This window comes from Etheostoma spectabile, chromosome 21 (assembly GCF_008692095.1).
Source record: "Etheostoma spectabile isolate EspeVRDwgs_2016 chromosome 21, UIUC_Espe_1.0, whole genome shotgun sequence".
In the NCBI taxonomy this organism is placed as follows: Eukaryota; Metazoa; Chordata; class Actinopteri; order Perciformes; family Percidae; genus Etheostoma; species Etheostoma spectabile.
This window is the reverse complement of record NC_045753.1, coordinates 5,629,999-5,657,212: the sequence shown is the minus strand read 5'-3', so window position 1 is coordinate 5,657,212 and position 27,214 is coordinate 5,629,999. Positions and strand designations below refer to the sequence as shown.

The window sequence follows — 27,214 nt, the reverse complement described above, 5'->3', positions numbered from 1 at the left end:
CATCTTCTTAGATGTCTTAGATGGCATTGCACATTAGGTTTGCAATGAAATTGCAGTGCATAATAAATATAGACAATAAAAGGAGAGAAGTAAGCAATTCATCATTTACACATTATAACGCGCTCACACTTTATGAATTCAGGGACCTGATGGCGCAGGTAAAGAAGATGTTTTTAAATCTGTTAGTCCTGCTCTTGAGGCACCAGAATGGTCGGAATTGTTTCCATCATTCAAGCAAAATCCGAGCAGACACTGGGTTACGACGACCGGCAGAGAGCGCTGAGCTACGACTGAAAGGAGTTGACTTCAGCAACAAACACTAGTCACGGAATACAGCAGTGACTGAGGCTGCGTCAAGTTGACGAAAGTAATATCAATCAATAGCAGACATGGATGGTTTTCAGAATAAAAGCATTACACTTTCGCAACATTAAAACGTTAGGCATTGCAGCCTAATCGTGGTCGCGGTCTGACATTTAATTTGTAAACAATGGCATTATCAGTATCGTATTGGCCGAAATGGTGGTTATGAACGTATAAAAGAAAGAAAATAACCTAATGTTAAATAAATGGGCAATACGACTGAGTGAAATTGTAACAAATTGTAACAAATAATTTAGTTATGTAGCCTAATTACAATTTTGTAACAATAATGTAATAAAGTGCAAAGACTAGGCCTACTGTACATTGTGAATTATCATAAGATTTTTTACTAAATAAGACCTACGCGTTTTTATTTGTAACGGGCCTACCAATAGGCTGTTATAAAAAGTTACCACCGTTTAAGTTTTATTTTCTTGACCGTCATAAAACTCAGGCCGCCTGGCTTCTGCCATTCTGACGACGATGATCTTTTATTTTGAAAGATGTGACCAGAATAGCAACTTTATTATCATGGCTAGCTTGACACGGCTTTCCGACATGAGTTTTAGTGGTTTGTGGAATGTTTGGTTAACTAGAAGTGGAAGGGCTGGCAGTGAAAGTAACCGTATGCTGGTTTAAGGCTTCTTAATAACTTCCTGAACGCTAACCTACTTGACCTACTCCGAAAAGGCAGAATAGGACCTACGAAAACCGCCGAACGGTAAATTTAAAGTCACGTCGGAACAAAAAGAAAGCGAGTCGAGCAGTGGATCCGGTGGCATTCAGGTTATCATTCAACCATTCGAAACGGTTGTTTTTCCTGTAAGCTAGTTGCTTTTCAGTAAAAGCTATATGCTTCCGTCCTCGTCATAATGGAAAATAACGTCAAATGTGTCCTCCAGAATGTTATGGTAAGTGCTGCAGCGAGGTCCCAATGCCATTATTTCCAAAGCTGTTTCACCACGCCAAACTCCATTTGGAAATCTTTCTATTTAGATAGCGCTCGTCAAAGACTGACTTTTTGCGTCCCGAATAACAAGACGATAACATGTATAACGTTAGGAATTAAAACTATGCTACTCGTCATAGATGTAATATACGTTAATTGAATGCAAATTCTACTTTTGGAACGGTTTCTCTCAGAGTTCTCACATTTTCAATGTTACGCTGCTAGTCAAGCAGTAACCCAGATAACATGAGAAAACCTGGGAAATACGTCTGCCGAATTCAATAGTATGTCTCTTTGACTCTTAATACCACTTGTGACATAATAATACTGTATGTAACGTTGCCTATAAACAAGGCGATCTTAAATGTTCGCATTTTTAAATGGAAGTAACACAGCTGTTTAATAAGCAAGTTTTCCAGAGCTATCTTAAGGTTGCCATTAAATGCAATGGCTAAAGTATCAGGAGACATAGTTGGCTTGTATAAATCTCTAGGTGCCCTTTAAAAACTGTTGGAAATCTGTATGTAAAGGAGAATGTGGTCTTTACAATGGGATAACAATTAGATGTTGGCTCAGTTTAGAAGCACTTCAAATAAACTTTGATTGTGCACTAGGCACACTAGAAATAATTTTCTTTTTTAGTATAATTTGTATTATGAGTTATTGCTTAGTCCTTTCACAATTCCATATCCTTTTTATTTTGGAGGTCATAGGTCAGCTACAGAACAGCACCCTTAAAAAAACTTAAAACATCTGTGTCTTGCTCAAGGAAAACATAATTACGTCCACGAAATGGGTTAAAAAATTCATTTTTTCTTACTGTTTTGATTATTGGAAACAATGAATGTGAACTTAAAGAAGGGAACTTTCTATTGGCTCTAATTCTCTTTGTGTTTACACATTGTAATTGTCAGTGTAGCCAATGTGGCAGCACAGTTGTTGTTAAACCTGTTTTCAGTGGGGGAAGAAGTATTCAGATCCTTTACTTAAGCAAAAGTTCCAATACCACACTGTGAAAATATTCTGTTACAAGTAAAGGTCCTGCATTGAAAAGTATGTAATTATTATCAGGAAAATGGAATTAAAGGTCCTATGTGTAATAAATTTACTGTAATAAATCAAAAAATTACCCCAGTCAGATATTAAGGAAACATGCTAAGTTGAAATACTATATTTTCTGACAACAACGCTATTGCCAGTATTTTCTCCTTTTTGTAATTTCCATTCCATGACGGGAATTTCTGTCTGTGTTTTGGCCAGTGTGTTAGCCAGTTTGACAGCCAGGCCGGGTTGCCAGATCTACCTGTAGAAACGTAAACCCAGTGCGCTACAGCTGTAACGTTAGTAGTAGGATAAAAGCAGAAAACACACAAACGGGACCATCAGAGATAGGTAAATATTGGAGATGTACTTGAAAGATTGAGACAGCTTAGAGCCCAAAAGGATGCAGAGGTGGCTAATTTCCTCCTCAACAGGTAGCTAAGCATTAGCTTCAGGTTAATTTATCACGGCTACTAGGGACGGGCATTTTCAACATTTGTGTACTCACATTGAAGAAGGGACCGTGAGTTTGCAGTGTGTTTAGCAATTGTTGCCAATAGCGATTCTAAGCCAATAAAATGTGTTCAGTTGGGTACTCTGTCTGTTAATATATTAATTGAGTATTTGTTTGATCTAAATAGGCTGTAGAGAAGAGATTGAACCGTTTTCACATTGTTTCAGCGTTTCAGTGTGGACAGAGAGCTTTAGCAAAACAACCTAAAAAACACATTACGTGTAGGACGAAAGCGCGATTTTCGGTTGTGCCCGGTTAATGCAGAGCTTTTGCCGTAGCCTACGGAAGTGGCTTGAACTTTATACTTGTGCGTTGAGCCGGCACGTGTGTGGGGAGTGGGTGGTGGAACGAGGGAAAAGGGAGAGAGTGATGGCAATAAGCTTTGGAACGAGCAGTGACTCTAGAGGCATTGTGAGAGAAACAAAGTGTCTCGTTGGGAAATCTGCAGCAGGGAAATTTAACTCTCTCCTTGATTTCATGTTGCTTATGGAGAAGGAAAAACAGGCAATGAGTCGGTAGAAATGCAACGCCACCAGGCCACGGCCGAGCAATGTGCGTCGCCGCGACGTGTAGTTATATTTTTCGAGAAGTGTGCGTCAGGCTACAGCGTAGAGTCCGGCGTAGGTTTGTGTCTCCACGTACCTACGTACATAGCAACAGCGTAGACTTTACACAGAACTGACTTAAAAAAACTATCCATGCGGGTGAGATCCGGTTTCTGAATGCCCTCTGTCTTCAGTCTCTGTGTGAGCTGTTCAAAATCTGCACGGATTTCTACTTAACTAGCCGAGACGAGGTGGCTAACCGTAGCATACTAGCGCATTCTCAATGGCAAACCACGGCTACAACACCCACTAGTTGACCATAATCTCCAAAAGAACTACTTCCTGTCGCTGATCTGCAGGTATTCCACAAGTGGCCCTCGTCTAGAAGAAGTCTCCCAGCTAACCCTGCTTTGGACTGACCAAAGTTGGAGAAAGAATTATCTAGCTGATGGGATCTTACCTAACTACTGAGCATGTGCGACTCCCAACAAAGATAGTATAAAAGTGAGATGTCTCACTCTGTAGCTCAAACTGAGACCTAAAAAAACCAGGTGAAAACAGGATCTGCAGCAATGTGCAGTACAACAAAAATATGGTGTTTTATAAAAATGAAGACCTATTCTGGTACAACCTCAAAATACAATTATGAACCTGAAAATGAGAATAATATGGGCACTTTAAGAAGTATTATATTTATACTTCTCAAGTCAGTTCATCCACTGGCCTGAGCTTTGAAAGACAGCCTCCCTGTTGATGCGGTGTGCCTGCTGCAACCGGTTCATATGCTCCAGTCGATGTGGAGGCCTGGCTCTCAGATGTCACTCTTATGAACTCGTTGATAAACTGCTGGCTCTGACTGATGACTCCTACAAAACCAGACTGTATGTGAAATAAATCTATTAACACTAACCAGCAGGAGTAAAGCCTGTCTGCTGGTGGGGGGGTCAATCGGGATTCCTGTCATCCATTTCAGGACTGAACAGGGCCCTTTTGTAGGGGACAGAAACCAGTATTGGAAACAGATATGTGGTGGGGGTTATTCTGGGGGGAACGTAACAGCAGGTAAGCTCCAATGAGTTGTAAAATGGGGTGTTTGAAAGTTTTCTCAAAAACAAAAGGAGTTGATACGAAGTGGACACAGTGAGAAAATGTATAAAAATATCAAATCATAGACTAGAAACTGGTGCATTGCTTTCACAGTTGAGACTAACTGTTAACAGTTTGTGATTGCGCTGATCACCACTCACATAATACACACATCTTAGTCTCGCTTTGCCAGACCTTCCAAAGCGCGCTGAAGGAGGGTCTGGCTAGTCCACACGGTATTCAGAGGGATGGGAGGAAAGCGTGCTCTGGTTTAGCGGCATTTCTTTAAACAATCAGAATCGTCACGGGCGGCGCTAAGCTCCCCACAGAGCCACTGCAAAATAGTCGTGTGAGAGAAAACTCAGATTGGACAGATAGTCTAACTAGCTGTCTTGATTTACCCTGCAGAGATCTGAGGAGCAGGTAACCATAGTCCTCAACAAAGAAAGCAGGACACATGGCACCGGAGCATTCCCGGAAGTGGAACGTCAAGGATATAGACTACACACATCTTAACTGAAACGTTTCATTTTGTGGGGGGCTAAAGAAGACCACACGTGAATTAAAACCAACAATTCCGACTTCACATTATTCTATAAAAATTTATTATAGCTGCTTAAAGCAGAATTAGGCAGAATCTGCAGTTCCCTGACTTTACAGAGCTTTATAGTGAGTTTCACTATAAATATACTATTTTATTGTGAAGAAGCTATCAGAATAAGGTCAATGGAGCATGAAACTCCATCATGTCTCTGTGTTGACCGGTTGATCCCGGATAATTTGGTTCAGGCCAATTGGTCAATTGCTCATACCTGTTAAAAGTCAGGGCACATATATTTAGAAACGCTCTCTTTTTGAAAGGTTCCTTATTGACAAAAGTGAGATTGCCATATTTTTTGATAATAGAGCAGGTCAAGACTATAGGTATATTCAGAAGCACAGTATGACAACAAAATATATATTTTTTCAACATCAGAGCGTGTAAACAAACTTGTATTTGCCCTCTGCTGAAGTGCAAAGAATAGAATTGTTTGAGGTGCTGAATTAATCTTAAGGGCCGTTACAGAGTCAACGCGAGTGACGCGCTTCCTTTCATAGTCTACTCAGTGGACGCAAGCGTCACGGGCGACGTGTGGAATGCAATACACTGCTCACGCAACGGGGTAGCAGAGATCGCTGATATTGCGTTCAAAATGGCAACTGAAGAGAAGTGTGTCCTATTGCTTATTTTTTGCTGAACTTAAAGTCTATCCAACATTGGATGGTGACAGTGGTATAATCATTTTCATATGAAGGCTACTGAACTTTGTGAACATAACAAATAACGCCAGTAAGATTTTGTAGAAAAATGGCACAGGTAATTAGAAAAAGTGGTGTGTATGTCACTCTTCTCTTTCCCTCACCTGCTCTATCTCCCTCTCTCCCTCCCTCTCTTTGCCGTATTTCCTGCAGCCTATCCTAGATCCTGGATCTATAATCGGCCTGACGCTTTAGCTTCCTTTCACTGCCACGGGAGGCTGATGATGTTGGGGGGGGGGTGTAGGGGAATACGATGAGGTAACTGCAGAAACGGTCTGTTGTATGGGGCGGCTGTGGCTCAGTGGTAGTGCGGTTGCCTGCCAATCGGAAGGTTGGTGGTTCGATCTCTGCCCCTGCAGTCATTGTCGAAGTGTCCTTGGGCAAGACACTGAACCCCGAGTTGCCCCCGGTGCTGCGCATCGGAGTGTGAATGTGTATGAATGTATATCTGATGAGCAGGTGGCACCTTGTACGGCAGCCCCGGCCACAGTGTATGAATGTGTGTGAATGGTGAATGTATCCTGTAGATGTAAAAGCGCTTTGAGCAGTTGTTAAAACTGGAAAAGCGCTATATAAATACAGCACATTTACATTTACATTTATTCAAACCTTCTTCTGTAAATATAACATATACTTGAAATAATCTACAATACTTGCAATGTAGCCCCCACCGACAACCCATAGTATTGCATGCATCGCGTAACAAAAACTGTGACGACACAGTTTGCTAGCCTGCGGACACGTATGCGTACGGACGCGTTGACTCTGTAACAGCTCTAAGAGTATGATTGGAGGTCTATATATTGTACTGTATGTTGATCAAACGTTCCCTTTTTCTGTGCAGAATTCCATGTGATGGTGTGAGGATGGGACAGGGAGGTGTTGGAAGTGACTGCAGCCCTGGAGGCTGATGAACCCGCTCCATTGGCCAGTCAGGATGCACATAGCTTCAGTGGGTGTTAGCAAATTCTGCTTCCTGTTTTCCCTCGCATTCTGCGGCCTCCTGCTTCTGCTCATCCCTGCCTTCCAGCCCCCGGCGCGGCATGTGGACCTGCCTCAGCCCCGACCCCAAGTCAGACCCGCTAAGGCAGTCCCATCACACCTTGTTGAGGTTCCTGGAGTGTCTGTCCATGCAGGTGAAACTGACTCTGCCACAGAGCCTAACGTGAACTCAGCGGAGCAGGGGAGATCCTTTGACACTCAAGGTACCAGGAATGATATCCATAGTCCCAAGAGGGGGATGGACTCCAAAACGGTACCTCTCCTTGGAGGAAAGGGTGGTCAATTTTCAGGGTCTAAGTCACGGGACCGGTTAGAGGTTAAGGACATTTTTATTGCAGTGAAGACAACCAGGAAATACCACAAGTCCAGACTGGAGCTGTTGATTCAGACCTGGGTTTCCCAAGCTAAAGACCAGGTGAGGAGATTGGATTTTATTTATTTATTTATTTATGTATGTATGATGTGGCCTTAACTGAGCTGTGCTCACAGTAGGGCTGGACTATCTCAAGAGATATAACAGTTATACAAAGTGAATCAAATACCATAGTGCTAAAAGGATACGTTGATTGCCGGTATTGATTGACTATTGCCAATAATCAATTCATAATTTTAATAATTTAACAAGAACAATATTGGATTAGGAGGTTTAGCTTCTCAAATTGTTGCTTCTGTGTATCTTAGAGAGCCGGACTGTTTGTTGGACAAAACAATTGGTAGTGTTAAAAATATTTTTCCTAATTCAGCAGAATAGTATTAATAGCTGCTGTTTTTAACCTTAACCCTAACATTTGTCTCTCGAGGCCTAGAAGGCACACATATTTTGGGCAATTTATTCTTGTGTGTGTGTGAGCTTTAGGCATTTGCAACTCGCCTGGGCTGAGACATGAGAACATGCATCTCTCGGCGGATAAAAAAAGAAACCCAACTAACTATATATTTTGGCAAACTTCTTTTGTCTTTTGGGTTGAAATAACAGGGGATGCAAATCTCAGCAGCTATAAAATTAGTTCTGCCGAATAATGCCTCCACCTCTTGCGTTTTTTTCCATCACGTTTGTATCAAACAATGTCGCCAGCTCATGTGTTGTGCTGTTTTGGCTCAACAGTGTGAATTTCATATGCCTATATGTAACACTCACTTGGTCTGACAAAGGAGGGGATGTAACCTAAAAATGTATGGAAATGGCTTTAAAAAAAAGTCTTAAAGGTATTGCATTTAACTTGAGGATTCCTACATATACTCCACCTTAAGAAATGCGTTTGCTAAATTCTGTGTTAGATGAGAAATATAACTCTTCATAACCACTGTTACACAAGAGCTGAACCATCTAATATGGCTTCCAGGGGTGTGGTACAGTACATAAGCTATAAACCCTCCATTAACAATTAGGGTCCAAGGAATTTCCTAAGGAATTTGTTTTTGTTTTTTTCACACCATTTTTCTTCTCTGCTTAAAACTCTCACTACAGCCTAAACCTTACATGGAGGGGGCATTTTCAGAACTGGTCCAGAACCCTGCAAGGACCTCAGACGCAACAATTGACCTAGGTGGCGCTATAGAAGTAAAAACGTGTTAGGCCCTATAACTCCCAAAACCACAAATCCTTGTGTTCCCTGGATCCAACTGAATTTCCTGATAAAGGCCACGCCCATGCCTGCCTAGACTTTTTTGTGTGAAACGTCGTGATTTATTGAAATCCAACTTTGCCAAACTTCTGCTAGATCGTAGCATCTCTAGTCTGATCTGACACAAAGTTACGAAAATAATTTTTATAGGATAATAATTGCACAAATAACGCGCTGACAAATGTGTGTCGCTAACTATGAAAACACCAACTTTGCCATATGTCGACCATAATAAATGTAATACGCAAAACTTAAGATTCTTGTTTGCCATGACCCTCCAGGTCCCCTACACATTTATGGAAAATTGGCCACTAGGGGGCGCTACAAGTACAAAAAAAATATATCTTATCAATGGCTCATCTGATTTTTTTGTTTTTAAATGTAATTTGGAGGGTACCATCTAGGGCAGGGGTCTCAAACTCAACTTACTTGGGGGCCGCTGGAAGTAGAGTCTGGGTTGGGCTGGGCCGCATCAAGTATTCCAAAAAAAACCTCTATTTCTCCAAAAAGGGCGCGGAACTGCCGGTGCTTTAAGCCCCTAGATTGATATGGTTGGTGCATTTCACAACAACAGACTCACACTGTCAAACCTCGGCATTTGCCACAAAGGGTATTAGATAGCTTGACAACGTTACGCCGCTGTCTACGAGACTAACTTACGGTAGCCCATAAGTGACAATGCGCAATGACAAAAAGTTTCAAACGCGGGCCGCATAACACTTAACTTGATGTGCAAGTAGGGGCCACAATAATATTCATCCCCGGGGCCGCAATGAGCCACCGGGCCACGAGTTTGAGGACCATGATCTAGGGCCACTCCTGAGGCCACACCTACAGTGGGGTACTGATTGGTCAAAGTGGGCATGGCATATGGGACCCACATTTGAATCCACCACTTAAGTCAATAGGGTAGATGGGTCATGGACCTAGGTGGCGCTATTTTTTTGCGTTTAACTCCCACATTACACATTGCACATTAGAAAACCTTACATTCACGTGTTCCTTGAATCAAGCTGAACAGCATGATATAGGCCACGCCCATGTCTGCTTAAATGTTTTTTGCAATGCGCAAAACACAACTTTTTCAAAATCGTCCTAGGCCGTGTGACCGATCTGTACGAAACCAGGTACATAGCATCTCCAGATGGACCTGACCAAAACTTATGGAAAGAATTTTGCTAGGTTAATGTATGCGCATTTGACGACCAAACAAATCTTCCTAGCTTGCTACCACATGCATATCATATCATATCATATCTCGGCCAAATTAAATGTTATCTGCAAAGAACTCAAGATCATGGGGCGGCTGTGGCTCAGTGGCAGAGCGGTTGCCCGTCAATTGGAAGGTTGGTGGTTCAAGCCCTGGCCCTGCAGTCCCATGTCGAAGTGTCCTTGGGCAAGACACTGAACCCCGAGTTGCCCCCGGTGCTGCGCATCGTAGTGTGTGTAGTGTGTGAGTGTTTATCTGTTGAGCAGGTGGCACCTTGTACAGCAGCCTCGGCCACAGTGTATGAATGTGTGTGAATGGTGAATGTATCCTGTATGATGTAAAAGCGCTTTGAGTAGTCGTCAAGACTAGAAAAGTAGCTATATAAATACAGCACATCATAATTCACCATCCCACTACGATGTTCTGTTCTAAACATAGTGGGCCGTTATAATCAACATATTTGTTTTAGCCAATAACTCAATGCATTTAAATGGGAAATTTGTGATTGTGATATCTCTGCCACATTAAATGCCATCAACATGAAACGTGTGATGTGTGTTCGGCATGCTGCTCTGAGGCACTGTATAAAATTTGGCGAAGATCGGTCATTAGGGAGCGCCTTAGCCAACATAGACCAGTTTCGTCCCTTTTACTCAATCAGTGTGAAAGGGTTATTTGCAACGACAATGTACCGCAGACCTTGCGACTCACACTTGTAAATATTTACAGACGTTTGCCTTCCCACTGTTACTCTTTGGGTCCCGTTTTTTGCACGCACCCTGGGTCATTGGGGGTGACTGGCGCAAGGAGGCTTGGACCCTGTTACCGCTTGCAGTTCTAGTTCATAAGTTGTGATCATTAAAGCTATCAGCTGCATACTGACAGCGGGTCATAAAATTCCAAGCACATCTTTTAAATAAATAAGCACCTCTCATATAAACACATTCCTGCAGCATGTACCGGCTCCTGTGGTGACCGGGAGAGGCAAGACACAGAGAGCAGCAGGGCTTCACGACAACGTCCCCCACTTTATAAATGGATTTAGGCTTATACAGGGATGCTAGTGCTAATGGATTTGGCTCTTGCCTGCATTCACCCTGTGTTTGTTGTGGTTTTTAGGGTGTTGCCACATTTCCATCAAAGATTCCACTGTGATGCCGTTAGGTTTTCCTCACTAACATTTAGTGGAACCACAGGACATTTATGACACCGCCTTGTGTCAGAATCCACTCCTATTAAAGTTGTTTACAGTCACAGAAGATAAGCAGCGTAACATTACAGCTGCAGATAACTGGTGAGGCAACGCTAAAGGTGGACCAGGATCTCCTGTGTTCTGTGAGCTGAAATTAATGCTTTTTTTTTTTTTGCACACCCCTGTATACATCAATGGGAATCAACATCACAGAGAACCTGACATGATTATCTCACACCTCCACTATTTTTTGGGGCTTTTTCGCCTTTAATGGACAGGACAGCTTGGTGGGAAAGTGGGGAGGGAGTGGAAATTGTCACAGGTCGGACTCAAACTTAAAGGAGCAGGAGGGCTCTGCAGCGGGTGACTAAAACAACCTAGAACATTATGGGTACCCATCTCCCAAGCATCAGTGATCTAGGTTAGGTGAGGTGCCTGCGCAGAGTCCAAAGAATACCAAAAAACAACACTTACTGTTCACCCTGGGGCCTTCTGACAAAGGATAGAGAATTATCAACTGTCATACCACCAGCCTACAAATCAACCTTTTTCCATTTTCCTCAGCCTGTAAGACTCTTCAACCCGCCCATGTTTTTTCTTTATTCTTTGTGTTGCATAAGGGGACTACGACTGGCATTTTGTTGTGCAACCCTGTGTGTTGAATGACAAAGCATTAGCCTTAAGCAGAGAACCTTAAAATTAACTTTGAATCTTGAAATAACTTCGAGAACTCACTGTTCAGAGAGCGACCAATAGAGCAAATAGGCATTACGTCGTCCAACTTCCAAAACCACAACATATTTCAGCAGGGCGCCCAAATGAATTAACCGAGGAGCCAGGGAGATATTAATCAATCATCACATCACCACACCTTCACAGACGTTATGGGTGGTTTAAGAGCCTGTAATGGAATTTGGTCTGTTACATTTCTGGGACTCCATATGTATCAATCCATATGCTTGTTTTAACGTGGTGCAGCAACCTTTGCAGACGTCCATACACTGAGAATTTGTTTTACGGGAAACTGGGATAAAAGTTTTAATGATCAGTCATTGTCTACATAAGGTCAGAAAACAGTGAACAATATTTAAACTGAAGTAAAAAAATAGCAATTCACTATCACTTACAAGAAAAAAACAGCTACTCCTCACAACTTGTGTGTGTGTAGGTTGTGTGTGGGCATTTTCACCTTTATTTGACAGATGACGTAGAGGAGATAGAAGGCTTTGATGTGCAACCACGGTCCCAAGGTTGTAGTAGGGCAGTAGTAAGTAAAATAGTGGCCAGTTAATTCTGTCAGTCAACCATTAAATTAATTCAGTGAACTGATTCTGCTGTATTTTGAGCGGTTGGGGTGGAAAAAATAAATTGTCCACCACAAAAAGAGTCAGCCAGCTTTCCATGGCCAGTTTTCCTGTTTCAAGGTGTTTAACCAACCAAGTCAAATGTAAATGAACAGAGGCTGTACTTTAAAGAAGTCCTAAGTACCTCATATGAAGTTTAAAGTACCGATCACAGATCGCACTGTGACCAGCTCTGTATTGAGAGCTATTAAAAGCAGTTAGTAAGTCTTTCTGCCGGACAAAGAGCCTCAGTTTGGAGAGAGGGAGGTTTAACTTCAGAAGCACTCTGCCCCCACTTCACCCACAAATGCTACGGTCAGAGAGGATGGAGATGTTCCAGTTCAGTTGGTGCTCAGCAACTCGGCTCATACTGGCTCTGTGGCCAGGTCGGCAGTGAAAGGGCTCCACTGTGAGGGTCGATTCACACGCCGCTAGGTTGCGTCCTATTCCCAAAACGTATTTGTTGTGCTTGCCGCCGGGTTCAGCGCAAAATAGGCAGGACTTTCTACATTTACATCATACATGAGCCAATATTTGAATGCACATCCCATCTGCGTCAAGTGTTGAACCAAAGTAACTGAGGAAAAAAATGCAACATGTTCTGATTTTATTTCAGTGAAGACATGTCCATGTTGATTTTGCATAGCTTAAACAAACCTGAATGATTTAAATTAAAAAGGCTACAATTAGCTACACATCTGGCATGCCTATTATGATGGATATATGCACCCCAGCATAGTTTTGCGTCCGAGGTCTCTGTATGACCTCAAACATTCACGCCACGTGAATGCATGTCATAGCGCACCGCGGCAGCTCTTGCGCGTGCTGCGGTCAAAGTTGAACCGTGTTGAACTTTGACCCCCTAAGCTGCAAAAAACAGTGAATTGGCCCTGAGTCTGTTCTATGTTAGTGGTCAACTTTAACTAACCATGTACTATCCACTACTGGCAGGCAGTACAGGCCTGTTCCCATTTTTTTTTTTTTTTACTGCTCTTAGGTCAGTAAAGTCTGCCCCTCGTGTTTACTGCCTGTAAAACTGAGAGCTGCTTTCATGTAAATATGTCAGCGTAGCACTTCCACTCCACCAGTCTGTGTGGTTTGTGTAGAGACTGTGCGTTCACATAAAAAGTTAGTGGTTATTTAATAGAAGCCAAAGGTTAAACCAGCCTTGACCGTGTCATAAGATGGTGTGTGTGTGTGTGTGGTGTGTGTGTGAGTGAAGGTTAATGCCTGCCTCCTTGCTTGAGCTTGTCTACCTCTGTCGGATGTACACTGTACACGACTAACTGTCCATATAGAGGTCTGTGGAAAACCCTTCACTATCGGAGGCTCTTACATAAACTGGCATCTAGATGGAATGAGAGTGATGATCACTGAACAAACACACCGGCCCAAAACTGTCTTTTCTCTGTAAAAACTCTGGCACAACAGGACCTAAAGACAAACGAGAGCAAAAATAATGAGCATGCAATTCACTTATCATTTAACCAGAGCAAAGATGACTCGCTTAGACATCAAAATTCTCTGACTGCAGCTTCTTTAATGTGAATATTTTCTTATTTTTTCACTCCTTTACAACAGGGAACTAAATACCTTTTGAGTCAAGACATTTTGACCAATCAACATACCGTAATAGCAAATAGCAGCCCTATTCTCAACTTATTTTGTTTCCTTGCCGACGGCGCGCTTGTTGGTAAAAAGATACACTCAGTTTAAGCGTTGTGCGGTGAAAATGTGCTCCTCTACTACTTTTATTGCAACTGTCTGGCACTATTGTGTTTGTCTGTGTGTCTGATTTTGGCTTCCTCATCTCGCAACTGCACACGTGTCCTCATCTAAAAGAAAATAATGGATCACTTTATTGTGTCCCAGTAGGAGAGCATGAGTGTGTGTGTGTGTATTTGTGCTTGTACTTGCATTTTTTAACAGAGCATCTTTTGTCTGTTTCAGACCTACATATTCACTGACGCTGAGGACAAGGAGCTGAGGATGAGAACAGGTAAGAAGCTCGACAATCCTAACAGGAAATGAAAGTGTTGAGTTCAAAATGTTCCTTTGTTTTAGTGTAGCCATGCTATGTATTAACCCAGCAAATCAGAGTAAACATGCACAACCCTTTGTTGCAATAATCCACAATAGGAAATAGGTAGGGCACCAAAAATCCTTTTTATTTATTTATTTTTAACATTTTGGGCAAGCTAGCCAATAACAGTATCTGGCTTGTCAATTACTTTTAGCTTACTCTTTAGAGTTTGCTTGCTGACTACTTTTTACACACACAATTGTGTGTAATTGTGTATCAGATGTACTCTGTGAAGTGTCCTGAGATTTGACACTTCAAAAATAAAGTGTGGTGTGTGTGTGTGTGTGTGTGTATATAGTATTTGTTTGTGTGTGTGTGTGTGTGTGTGTGTGGGTGTGTATATATATATATATATAATATATATATATTATAATATATATATATATATATATAAACACACACACACACTTGCAATACAATACACTGACGGAAACCCAGCCTCATTACAGCATCTCCGTATCAGTTTAATAGAAAGTCTGTATTTATGACTGTATTGAAAATCATACCTTGAGGATGTCTTTAATAACCTGCTATCTAATAATGCCTGGACACTGCCCAAGCTGACTGCAAGTACACATTTTTCAAACCAAGCAAACAGAAGAAGAATGTAAACATTTATGATGTACTGTATCGCCAGTGCTTATGTACTATATGTGAATCATCTGCTACCAACATTTAAGTGCAGATACACAACAGCATGGAACTGAACTGTGCTGTCCTCTGCTGTCTCTTTACCAGGGGCTAACGTCATCAACACTAACTGCTCAGCAGCTCACACCCGACAGGCTCTGTGCTGCAAGATGTCTGTGGAGTACGATAAATTCATCGAGTCTCAGAAAAAGTGAGTTAAATGCCATCTGGACCTGATCTGAACAGACTAGTTAAACTGCAAAAAACTGGTAAACATTTAACTGTGTGTGTGCGTGTGCGTGTGCGTGTGCGTGTGTGTGTGTGTGTGCAACTGCAGTATACATTTGTACTCATGTATCTTCTGTTGTCCCCCTGTGTGCTGTAGGTGGTTCTGCCATGTGGATGATGATAACTATGTGATCCTGCCCAGCCTGCTGCGGCTGCTCTCCTCCTACCACCACAGCCAGGATGTCTACCTGGGCCGACCCAGCCTGGATCATCCCATAGAGGCTGCAGAGAGGGTCAAGAGTGACGGCTCGGTTGGTCTGCTTGTACCTTGTTAAGAGATTCTGGCTTCACATACTAAAACCAATGAAGCAAAATCTTTGCAATGCCACAAAAGCAGCAAACTTCTTTAGGCAAGTACAGCCCTAACAGCTGTCTGTCTTTGTCTCATTTCAGGTGTCTGTCAAGTTCTGGTTCGCCACAGGTGGAGCAGGTTTCTGTATCAGCAGAGGCCTGGCACTAAAAATGAGCCCATGGGCCAGGTAGGTCAGGCACTCACCTGGTCTTTGAACTAATTCAAACTGTTATACCTTCTGATGCCAGGGTACTCTCTTCGCTGCATTTTGTGATTTAAAAAACAAACAAAAAAAAAGTAAGAACCACCCTGTCTGTAAGCTGTATTTGGTCCAAAAGTCTGGACCATCCCAAAAATGCCTTCACACTAGAATATCACCATCTAATCCTTAATTTGCAACACCCCAAATAAGACAACAAAATCCTACATTTTACCCTGATGTGTTCCTATAGATAGTAGGGCTGTGCCAACGGACGATATCATCAGAAAATTCAATTGTGATGGCGTGCATTACGCAGCAACAACTGGAAACTTTATCCATTGTCCGTCTGTTAATTCATCTAAATTCACTTCTGAGACTTTTTCACGCGAGAAATCAACCACGTAGAGCTAAAAAATGATAATAATAATGTATGCACTTCTGACCCTCTTAAAAAATGGACAGTGGCCAACACAAACACACACGTCTATTGACTCAATAATAATCTTCAAACTCGGGATAGCACCACTTCTCACAAATACAGATAGGATTGGAGATGAGAAGTTTAACTGACACGTAACCGCGATCAGCGCTCACACGCTCCACTTAGCAGCAACTGCAAGGTTTAAATTTAAATGGATGTAGTCTACTGGCAGTCTGGCACACGTGCAGCTCTGGAACACCAGGTATAGGCGCCTATAATAGGCTACCATTTGAAAAATAAATTACGGAAAGAGATATAGGAAAATAAAAAATGCTTACCCCCCAATTGTCAATAATACTGTCAATATGACATGATACTGTCAATATTTTGCAGTCGTACAGAGTCCAAAAATACACTTTTCATTGACTCGAACAATTTCTTTGTTTGCTGGTTCAAAACCTCTGTGTGGCTTCATAGTAAATATAAGAACCCCTTATCTGACTTGTTGGTTCCTTAAAAATAGGCCCCAAATCCTTTAAAGGTACCTTTACGTTTAAGACAGGCTGCTGTAAACGGCTGTTGTTGGTGTGAACACACACTTTGAAAGGCTTCGCAAGCTGAAACTGTGTCCCCTGCTTTCAGTTTGGGGAATTTTATCAGCACGGCAGAGAAGATCCGACTGCCAGACGACTGCACCATCGGCTACATCATCGAAGCGCTGCTGGAGGTGACCCTCACACACACACACCTCTTCCACTCTCACCTGGAGAACCTACCGAAGCTGCCCACAGACACGGTGCTGGATCAGGTGAGTGTGTGGTTTTGTGTACAGTATAGCCTCTGATTGCCAGATCTGGTCCACCGCTTAAGTAAAAAAACTACTCCGGTTTGTTTGTTTTTCTTTAACCAATCACAACCGTCCTGGGCGTTGCTAACCCACATGGTGGACCACGAAATAGATAGCGGAAAGTCAGGGACATCCGATGTCAGGCTTTATCCAAGAGTGTATGGCTGCAGCCTGGAGCGTCCCATGTCATGCCGTCCTGTCTCATGCCGTCCCCCGAGCTTCTACTTTTCAAAATAAAAGCTCGCATCTGGAATAAAATAAATTCGCTTCGACTATTATGCGATGAATAAATAAATAAATATATGTGTGGCTATAAAATAAATGCAGATTATAGGCAAACTAGGCAAAAAAATCCTTCTGCCATCCCACCTGGTCCCGTCCCCGAGCTTCTACTTTTCAGAATAAAATACTGGTCACAAATTTGCCCGTGATTCCATCTGGAAAATTATTCGCGACTTCGTACTTTTGACCCTCTGAATTTACCGTTGGACACACCTTGGCATGAGACGGGACGGCATGACATGGGACGCTCCAGGCTGCAGCCATACCCGTCTCGCTTAATCCCAGCACATGTAATAAGTCATAATTTATAGTGTTTATTGATCCCCAAATTACAATTTACACACTGTTTTGTTAGTAATCAGTACACACAGGCCTGAAATACACACACATGCTCAGGACCTCTTCATGCACAAATGGACAGATGTCAGAGTGAGCAGTTGGGGGCAGGGGGTTACGATGCCTTGCTCAAGAGCACCCGGCGACCCTCCGGTTCCCAAACCAACGCCCTAGGGACTGAGCTACTGCCACCCCATGGGTGGCACCCTTACAGTACATGTCAGTCTGTCATCCTTTCCATTAAATAAATTAAGTGTTGTCATTAAATTACGTTTAATTGATTGACTACCTGGCACTTTTCATATGAAAATGTCTGCATCTAAATTTATTTTTTATTGTTTGTGTTTTTTCCTGAGCTCCTTTCATCATTTGCTCTCTCCAAAGTTAACGGTGTGCATTTTCTGTTCGTTTGGCAGGTGACTCTCAGCTTCGGAGGCTTTAAAAACAGAAGAAATGTGGTCAGCATTGTTGGAGGCTTTTCCCTGGTTGAGGACCCCACGAGGTAGGCATATTAATAACTATTACCGATACTACTAATATGGCCCTTCTGTTCCTCAAGCAACAAACAACCCAGACTCACGGCAGTCAATGAAGGGAAGGGGGAGCATTGCAACGCTTGGAGCACTTTAAAACCTATAAGAACGTAGTAGCGTTTGTGATGCTGTCGGCTCGTAAAATTAAATAGAAGTTATTTAATAATGAAATTGTGAACAGGATGAATCGAGATTGTGATTTTATAATAATTAATCGTGCAGGCCTAATGGTCAGCACGTTTTTTGAACTAATGTATTTCAATGGGAAGCATCTTTCATGATCACATCACGATTCCTTCTACCAGTCAGCAGCAGAGAAGCTGTACAGCTTTGCTATTATTGGTATTTTTAGCCCAATAACCGCTGTTATAATCAACATTTATTCACGAGATCTTATCATGGTTTATATGTATTTTTTATTTATTTTTTTGTCTTATTTCCAGGGAAGCTGGTTTGATTTGTTGTTTGTTAATATTTTTAAAACTATGTTACATCTATCACCATTTATGTAGATGTTTATCGTGGTATTCATTTCTTTATATTATTATTTCGGTCTTATTACCGGTGAAATATTACGGTAAGACAGAACACTAAGATATTATTCAAACAGGGCGCATTCAAAGCCGATATCCCACAATGCACTGCAGGTGTTAATATCAGAGAATCGGTTCAGTTTTGTTCCAGTAAGTTATGCACCATAATAACGTATTAAAAAAATCAGCGGAATACTCCGGAAGTGACATAGTAATTACCCATCGGCCGATAGGTAATTTAAAAATACAAAATATTTATAATATTGATGATTTGTTTTAACATATTTAAGGATGTAAAGTAGTTGTGATTCACAGAGGTGATCAACCTCTGGTACCATGAACATTAGCATTGTTCTGAGGCAATCTTAAGGATTGGTATCACCAGGGATCAAAGCTTTTTAATGGTACTAAGTTGGCACTTAGTTTTTTGTAACATTTTGTCTTGTTTTTATATTTGTAAGAGGTTTTCATGATAGGACTCTGATGAAGATGTAACTCTACATCAAAACTTTAGTCAGTTATGCACCTTAAAAAATGTAAAAAACTATAAATTAAGAAGACATCTGTGTTGCACCGGCAATTCTTTTTTTTTTAGTTTATCCTTCTGCAGTGTACACTGCATGTGGAGTATGTGGACAACTGATTCAGAAAAAAAGGTTGCACTTTGCACAAACCTATTAAACATTTAGAATAAAAAAACAAATGGATACAAATAGCTGAATGGATTGAGTGCAGAATGTGAAAAATATATATAGGCCGGTTTCACAGTCAGCGTTCTAGTTGTGTTGGATGAGGTTGAAGTCAGGTTCTTCCACATCAACCTGGACTATGATGGAGCTACACTGAAAAAAAATAACATGTTGGATTAACTTAATTCAATAGTGTGACATTGGTTGCACACAGTTGTTTTGCTTTGGCAGCAGATTAAACAATGAGTCAAATAACACAAGGTATCATGTTCAATACACCTGTGTATTTTGTGTTGATACCGAGGTGATTGAAACATGTTTTGATAAAGTAATTTGTGCTCTTGGAACATTTTAATCCTTCACAATTTCATCACGTTATTTCAACACTATTCAATAATTTTTACTCCAATACTATTTGGTCACTTAAATACTACACATTTTTTTCATAATATATATATATATTCTATTTCCCAATTACACATTTTTTTGGGCACTAAAAAAGTTTTTGTATTGTTCTCAAAAGAGGGTTGGGCCTGAAACCAAATGGGAAACCTTTCACAAAAAAGGTTAAATTTCCACTCCCCGTGCCCAAAAAAGAATTGAAACCCTTACAAAACCGTTTTACTGAAAAACCAAACCAACAGGAACAAGAACGTCATTTTTTTCAGTTTTTTCCCAACTCAGTCAAAATGGAAACGGGACATTTTTTTTTTAAAAAAGGGGTTCTAAAACCATTTTTGAGGGAAAATACAAACAAAAGGGTCAAGGTCTCAAATTGTCGAGATAAATTAAGTAAAAATTTTTAAATTTAACATTTTCAAGGAACATAAAAGGTTTTAAAATGAAAAAACATGAGTTCCTTTTCCGGGCAACCCATTTATTTAAGGTAAAAATCCCGTCTCTTTAAAATTTTTTTTAATCTTTAAAAAAACCCTTTTTACCATTTACTTTTGCATTTTGCAAAAACCTTTTTCAAGAGCCAAATTTCCCCAACACTACAAAAAAATTGGTATTAATAACTTTCAAGGGTTTAAGTGTCAAAACAGACCGGGTAAATTTTAAAAAAGGGTTACGCCTGCTTCGCCCCCCATGAATTAAACCCTAAAACTTTTGGCTTGTTTAAAAAAGAGGATTAAAAAAACTCTTAGGAAATTGATTTAATGCCGTTTTTAAAAAAAATGGGGGAAAAAAACCCAAACCTTTAAAGGCCCACCAATTTTTTTTGTGAATGAAAAAAATTTTGTAAATAAAAATTAAGGATGGGGTCAAAAATCTAAGCAATACTGTTGTGGAAAGGGAAACCCTTTGGTTGAACTTAAAATTTAATCAAAAGGGGTTTTTTTAAAAAGTTTTTTAAATTACACAGTAAACTAAAACCATCATTTGGTCCCAAAATGGGGGCTGGCACACAAAAAAAAATTTTCCCTATAAAACCAAATCGGATTTGTATTCAGAAGTTTTAAAAAAATCTTTACTGCAACTGTTAAACTAAAGGCCCGGGTTTTTCACAGGGGCCCTGAGGGCAGTATTCAACTGTGTCGGGGTTTTTTTCCACCCCTTTCACTGAAAAGAAGATAAAAAACTAAGAGGAAGAATGTTCCAATCAAAGTCTTGTGAGGGGAAAAAAAAGGGGGTCCGTCCCCCAAGGCGTAAAAAAAAATAAACCCTTCCCCCCTCACGGCCAAAAACAGTGAGCTCTTTTTTACTGGAGGTTCTGCCCTTTAATTTTGGGTTTTCCTTTTTGAGATTAAGTCCCTTAAAACTCCTTTAAAACCCTTTTTTAATCCCTTCAAAAAGTGTACGGAGCTGTGACGGATCCCCTCTTTTTCAAAGAGAAACCAAAGCCCCAAAAAACAAGGCTGTTGTTGGCCATGCCGGTCCAAATCTTGAAGAAAACCACCACCCCTCGATGTTTGATGCCAACATAAAGAAAAGTCTTTGGCCGGGGCCCCTTGTTTGGGGGCCCAAATTTCCCCCTGTCGTTTTCATTTTGCACTCAGCCAGTGGCCTCAGTCAGTCCTGGTTAAAGATAAAAAAAAATTTCTTGAAGCTTTAAAAATAAATTAAAAATAAAAAAGGGTTTAATTAAGGGAGCAATTGCTAGTTTATTTTTACCCATGAAGCAGCATAGGGGGAAATACTACAGCCAAAAAATGCCCTGCTGCTGCCAAACATGGTCAATTAAGGGAAAAAAGGGTTCCAATTTAAATGAAGAGGACCTTTTAAACTTTACAAACAATTTAAAGATTGAATTTTTATCACTTTTTTTCTGGAAATTTTTTTCATGTTCTTGGATTTTTATCATTAAAACCCGGGTTTTTAAATCCCAAATTTTTGCCCCCTTTTCCCGGGAGGGTCAGTGTTGTGTAGAAGATGGTGGGAATTTTCCTTCTTTCAATAAATTTTGGGAAATTTTTTGTCAAAAAAATGCCCTTTTTCCCTAATGGAAGAGGAAAAATGTGTCGAAATTTTAAAAAAGGTTTTTTTCCAAATTTTATATGGGGGGGGCTTTTTGGGGAAAAAAAAATGGAGGGTTTTTTTCCCCCTTTTTTTTTTAATCTCACCGGGTAATCCACCCCCCCAAAATGGGGGGATTCCCCTTCAGATAGAAACAGTCCTTTAAAGTGGGACTCCCTTCTTGGGGATCCCAAAGTCATCCTTAAAAAATTTTAAAAAAAAGAAAATAAGATTTTTTGAACTCAAAATTTTAAATAGCACAGAAAAAGGGACATAGGGCGGGCTTTAGTTTAGCAGGGAACCCCATAACCATAAACAAAACAGGACCCACCTGTTTGGGGCTGGACTTTTATAAACTCCAGGGGTGAATGTATATACATTAAAGTTTTTTATATTTGAAAAAAAAAAAATTCCAAAAGTGGGGCAGGGAAGGGATGATTTAAAAATTTTCAGTAATCATACTCACAGGTAAAGGGGAGTTGCCTTTGCAATTCCTGCCAAAAACTTATACTTGGGCCTAAAGGGAAGCAGATCCATTTTTAGTTAAAAAATGTAGAGGGTTTAAGGTTCTTTCTGTCCTCATGGCGTAGACTTTTGCTTTTTTTTCCCGGGTCCCCCGCCCCTTTGCAAAAACCCCTTTTTTTTTTTAAGGGATGGCTGGGGTGCTCCCTTTAAACCCCTGCGGTTTTTTGAAAAATGGGAAAAATTTTTCACAGAATTTTGAAGACATTTCTTAAAACAAAACTATACCTTCCCGCCCTATTTAGGCCTGGGATGTTTCATGGTTAATTTATCTGGGGTCTGCTATGGAATTAATTTTAAAACCCCAACCTAAAAAGCAAGCATTACTTTCACCAAATTTTTAAAAAAACTTAGTAGGGAGAATTTTTTTTTTACCTCCGTTGCAAACAAAAAGGGCGGTTTTTTGAAATTTTTCAAACCGAGAACATTCACGTTAAAAAAAACATTAATTCTAGCCCTATTCATTGGCAAAAAAACAAAAATAAACAAAAATTGGGAAAAAAAAAAGGGAAAAAAAAAAAAAACCAAAAATTTTAAAAATTTAAAAATGGAAAAACAAAATTAAAAGGGGAAAAACGGTTTCCGGCCACCCCAAAAAAAATGAAGAATCCATTCAAATAAAATCCGGTTTAAAAAAATTGAGGTCCCTTACTCTGGAAGCAAAAACCGGAAAAAAAAATAATCTATCATTACCAAAAATATATTTCAAGGAAAAAACAATTTGGGGTTTCACTCACTGGCAACTTTATTTAGGTACACTGAAACAAAACATTTTTAAAAAATTTAAAAAAATTAAGGGGATTATTGCCTTCTAATGTGGGAAAAAGGGCAACCAAAGTTTTCCCGTTCAAAAACACTGGGCGGGCCGGCAAAGCCAGCAGCTTGGGGTTCCCAAAAAAAAAAGGGGGGGGGGTTTTTGGGAGGCATGTCAAGTAGTGGCAGGCCCTCACTTCGTTGGGTTTTTAGGGCCTTTACCACGCTTTACACGGCAGACCCCCAAAGGGGGTTTTTTGTTTTCCCATCCGCGCCTTGGGCCCAAATTTAAAAGGTGTTTGTGTGTGTGTGTGTGTGTTGTGTGTGTGGGGGGGGGGGGGGGGGTGGGGGGGGGGGGCGCCGGTCGTCGTCGTTTGTCGTCGTGCAAATTTAAAGTCGCTGATACCCTTTTCTAAAGGCCCGCTTTTTAAGGCCAAAACTTTCCAAAAGCTACGGTCCGGTGCAATTTTCACCCAATGTAAATGAAAAATCAGTTTTGGGAAACCAAAACTAAAAGAAAAAACAAATGAAAAACCGCAAAATAAATGTAAAGGAAAGGGTCCCGCGAAAAAACCCAAAAAAATTCAAATAAAACAAAGGGGGATAAAAACGCGGCAAAGAAAACTCACGGTGCCTATTTAAAGTTACGTTTTTAACTCTCAAAACATTTAAAAACATTTGGCTGACTTTATCAACAGATTTAATTAGAAAAACCCTTTTACTTACCGACCGAATAGTGGCGTTGGGGTTTCCCCCGAGGCCCCTTTTTTTGTGACCGTTGGGCCCGCTTCTTCGCAAAAGTAAAAAAAGCGCCAACCCGGGTCCCCCGTGCGGTATCACGGAATTACATCGCTTTTATTGACTCACTTCATGCCAAAAAGGGTCTGAACAAATTTACGTTTCCCTCTTTGCATATTTTGGGAGGGTTTCCCCATAGAGTTACGTTTAACTTTTAAAAAATGAGGTTTTTTGGGGGAAAAGATCCAAAAACATTTCATAAATCCAAGAGTAGGCCGTTCCTTTTTTTTAGTGTAAATGTAACAATTTTTCTTATAAAAGGGAAACTTGGGCTCTCTGCATTTTATTTTTGGGGTTAAAACCTTTTTAGGCAAGTCCAAAAGGGCACAAATGGTTTTAAAAAACCCTTTAAAACCCTGTTGTTTAAAAGATCATTCTTAAAAATTTTTTTTTTTTTGGGGTGCGAGGAAACCCTTTTAAGGGGTTTTTATCCGGGGCACTGAACCTTTGCTCCTGGAGAAAGTTATTTTTCCCTGATGCCTTTTCTTCCCCTCCAGGGGCACGACGGTGCCTGCCTTTTGTATCCCGATACTAATGGGGGCCCCCCAAACCGAAAAATCGCCCCATAAAAACTGAAAACGCTGGGTTTTTAATCCTGCAGCACTCACAAACCCGCTAAAAATGTATTTCCAAAGCTTCCGCCCGGGCCCTGGTTTTTTTCAAGTTTTGGGTTTAGCTGAAAAAAAATATACCAGGCAATTTTTGTCATTTTTTGGATGGCTGATCAACCTAACCTTACCAAAAGCCCGTGCCAGGGGGGTTTTTTTTTTTTTACCCCTCAAAGGCAAAGCCCATTTGCCCAAAAAAGAAAGTAAAAACCCCCGAACCCCAATCCAAATAAAAGGGAAAACCCAAAGAATGATTAGTTTCGGTTTACCCCGGGGGGCGTTCCCCCGGGGGGGGAATCCTTTTTGTGGCCAGAGCCCTATTTTACCCCTAAGTAAAAATTACTTTTAAAAATTTTTTAAAAACTAAACCCCTTTAATGGTTCTTAACAGATACCCGGGATCTGGTTAAATGTTTTTCCAAATTGGGAAGGGTTTTGGCATGGCCATCAGGTAGAAATGTTTCAACTTAATTTTTGAGAAAACAATTTTTTTTATTTTTTTTATTTCGACATCCTATCATAGGCTTTGCCACTGTAGTCAGGATCCAGCACTGCACCCTAGTTGCCGAATTGGCCAAATGTTGAAAAACAGCTTTTGCATTGCGTCCGCTATTGTGTATGTGGTGTGTTGTGACGGCTCACTTTGAGGCTCACTGCAGTTGGATGTTTCTTATCTCAAAGCTCTGTGGAACTCAGTAACTTCTCTCCTAAAGTTAAAGGACACGTCCTTTGTCTTTGAGCTATTTTCAGAGAGGCAGTTTTTTTTGTGTGTTCATGATTCAACCAGGGGAAATCCATGCCCAGCTAAGCCGCCACCAAATAGTGTCTCCGTCTGGACCCTTGACCACCCAACAGACTGTATACCAGCACATGGTGGTCCTCTGCTGGTCAAGTTAACTCACAGCGGATGGAGACAGGAAGTAGGCCAAATGGAAGCCAGTACTTTAGCACTCTTGCTAAAGGTAGATGTAAAGTTCTTTTTCGAGCTAAGCAAGCTAGTTGTCTTAAAGGATAGGAAAATATATATAAAGTATTCAAAAATAGCGTGCATATCTACAGTTATAGTGATGCATGTCAAAGAATTAGTTTTAACCTTTTCTACTTCCTGCCTTTTATCATAGGTTCAATGAAGGAAATATTGGATCCTTTGGGTCCATCCACTGTGTTTTAACTTTAAATGGGCTAGGTTAGTGACCAAGGCTACAGGAGGGATAATCCTAAAAATCTGAAGCTTCCCCGTAGTTCTAAATGACTATAAAAATAAGTTGCTGCTTTGACATTCATGTTAGCCATATAGCTAACAAGTACTTTAGAATCTAGTGGCTCTTTGGCGCAACCAATAATAACCCGTCTACAAAAACTGGTTCTGAAACTTCACTCTGCATGTCAGTGTCATGCTTCTTCCGCTGAGTGGAGAACCACTTCAGCCAAATGCTACAGTGTGAAGAACCCGGCAGTATAACCACTGCCCTGAGTTCCCTACTCTGTTAATGAGATAGGCATAGATGTTTGAGTGTTTAATGAAAGGCCTCACTGTCCTTTGTCACAAACCACCGTCTCTTAAGGCTCTGACACACCAACACGATAATCGGCCGTCGGACAGTCTGGCGAGGTCGGTGACTCGAATCTGTTCGGTGTGTTCTGCGCCGTCGGGGTTCATTTTGGCCGATTTGACCCGTTGAATCGGCCGGTGGGCGGTCAGACTCAATGACCAATCTGATTGGTGGAGTGCTAGCCCTTCACTAGCGAATCAGTGCATGAGAAAACCGGAGTTGACAGTATCTTCCTATTACTGGCCATTACTTGTTACTCTTCCGTTCAGCAACTAATGACAACAACGATCCTTCTTGACCACTATCAACACACTCTGATGAAAACAGTGACTGACGACCGCATGCTCTGTGTTTACGAGGTCTAGACAGATGTTCCGTCATTTCTGGTTTTCAGTTTTTGGGCGACAATACAGATTAGCCCCGCCTGCTGTCATGGAGACGTATTAAGTCTCCTGAACACATTGAGCGTACGCTCAAGTCGGCGCCGCTTCGGTGTGTTCCGAGGCACTTTTTCTTTTTTTTGACCTCGGGGCGCCGACTGTTCAGTCTGACTTTTCTGCGGACGGCTGGCCGTCTGGTTGGTGTGTCAGATCCTTTAATGTCCTTTCACCACTTTATTATTTTCCTTTTGACAGGTTTCCCCAAAGTCAATATAAAATCAAGATTGTTTCTTTAGAATAAAAGATTGTTGAGGTACTTTTAAAGATTGTGATTAAGATCTGTCTATGAACTGAATCGATGTTTTGATATGACCATAAACAGAAAATCTCTGTGGAAGGTTTGTATGCTGAATCTGTATTGCAGTTATTTCAGTCTTCTGTAAGTGTTCTGATGTCTTCGTATTCTCAGCCAAATACTTTTTTCTTTATATTAGCCTACTTCTAACAGGCCCATCTTTATGGTTTTGCACTACTTTGTTCTTGTCACTTCCTGTATGTTACCGACTAGTTACATGAAACAATGTTGGTGTAAATGTGAATGAACTTCATTATGTATCCTTTCTTTAGATAGGTTGTAGTTTAGCTCGACATGCTTCTTCAAGGCAGAGCCACGCTGAAAGGCAGTGTGTTAGTGGAGCCAAAGGATATCTCAAACATATTGCTATGGGATTTGGTGTGTGAATTCATGGTCCCCAGGAAGTGTTGATGATCATCATGGCCTTTGGACTTTTGTTTAACACCGCCATCAGGTCAAAATGTCCTGTTTTTTGGGGGGGTTG

General features: G+C 41.0%; 1 protein-coding gene across 2 annotated transcripts; it reads left to right on the top strand.

Annotated features, from left to right (window-relative positions):
• Positions 1–895: 895 nt before the first annotated feature.
• On the top strand, positions 896–24,577 carry LOC116671531 (beta-1,3-N-acetylglucosaminyltransferase radical fringe). Of its 2 annotated transcripts, XM_032502893.1 has the most exons (10): positions 896–1,274; positions 6,642–7,050; positions 7,090–7,214; positions 14,120–14,168; positions 14,991–15,093; positions 15,268–15,421; positions 15,564–15,649; positions 16,728–16,893; positions 17,967–18,052; positions 24,333–24,577. In XM_032502893.1, exons 2-10 carry the CDS (start codon positions 6,708–6,710, stop codon positions 24,409–24,411), a joined length of 1,191 nt encoding a protein of 396 aa, XP_032358784.1. In that variant the 5' UTR covers positions 896–1,274; positions 6,642–6,707; the 3' UTR covers positions 24,412–24,577. The 2 variants fall into 2 exon arrangements, with proteins under 2 accessions (XP_032358784.1, XP_032358783.1); XM_032502892.1 differs by having other exon boundaries at positions 6,642–7,214.
• Positions 24,578–27,214: the final 2,637 nt, after the last annotated feature.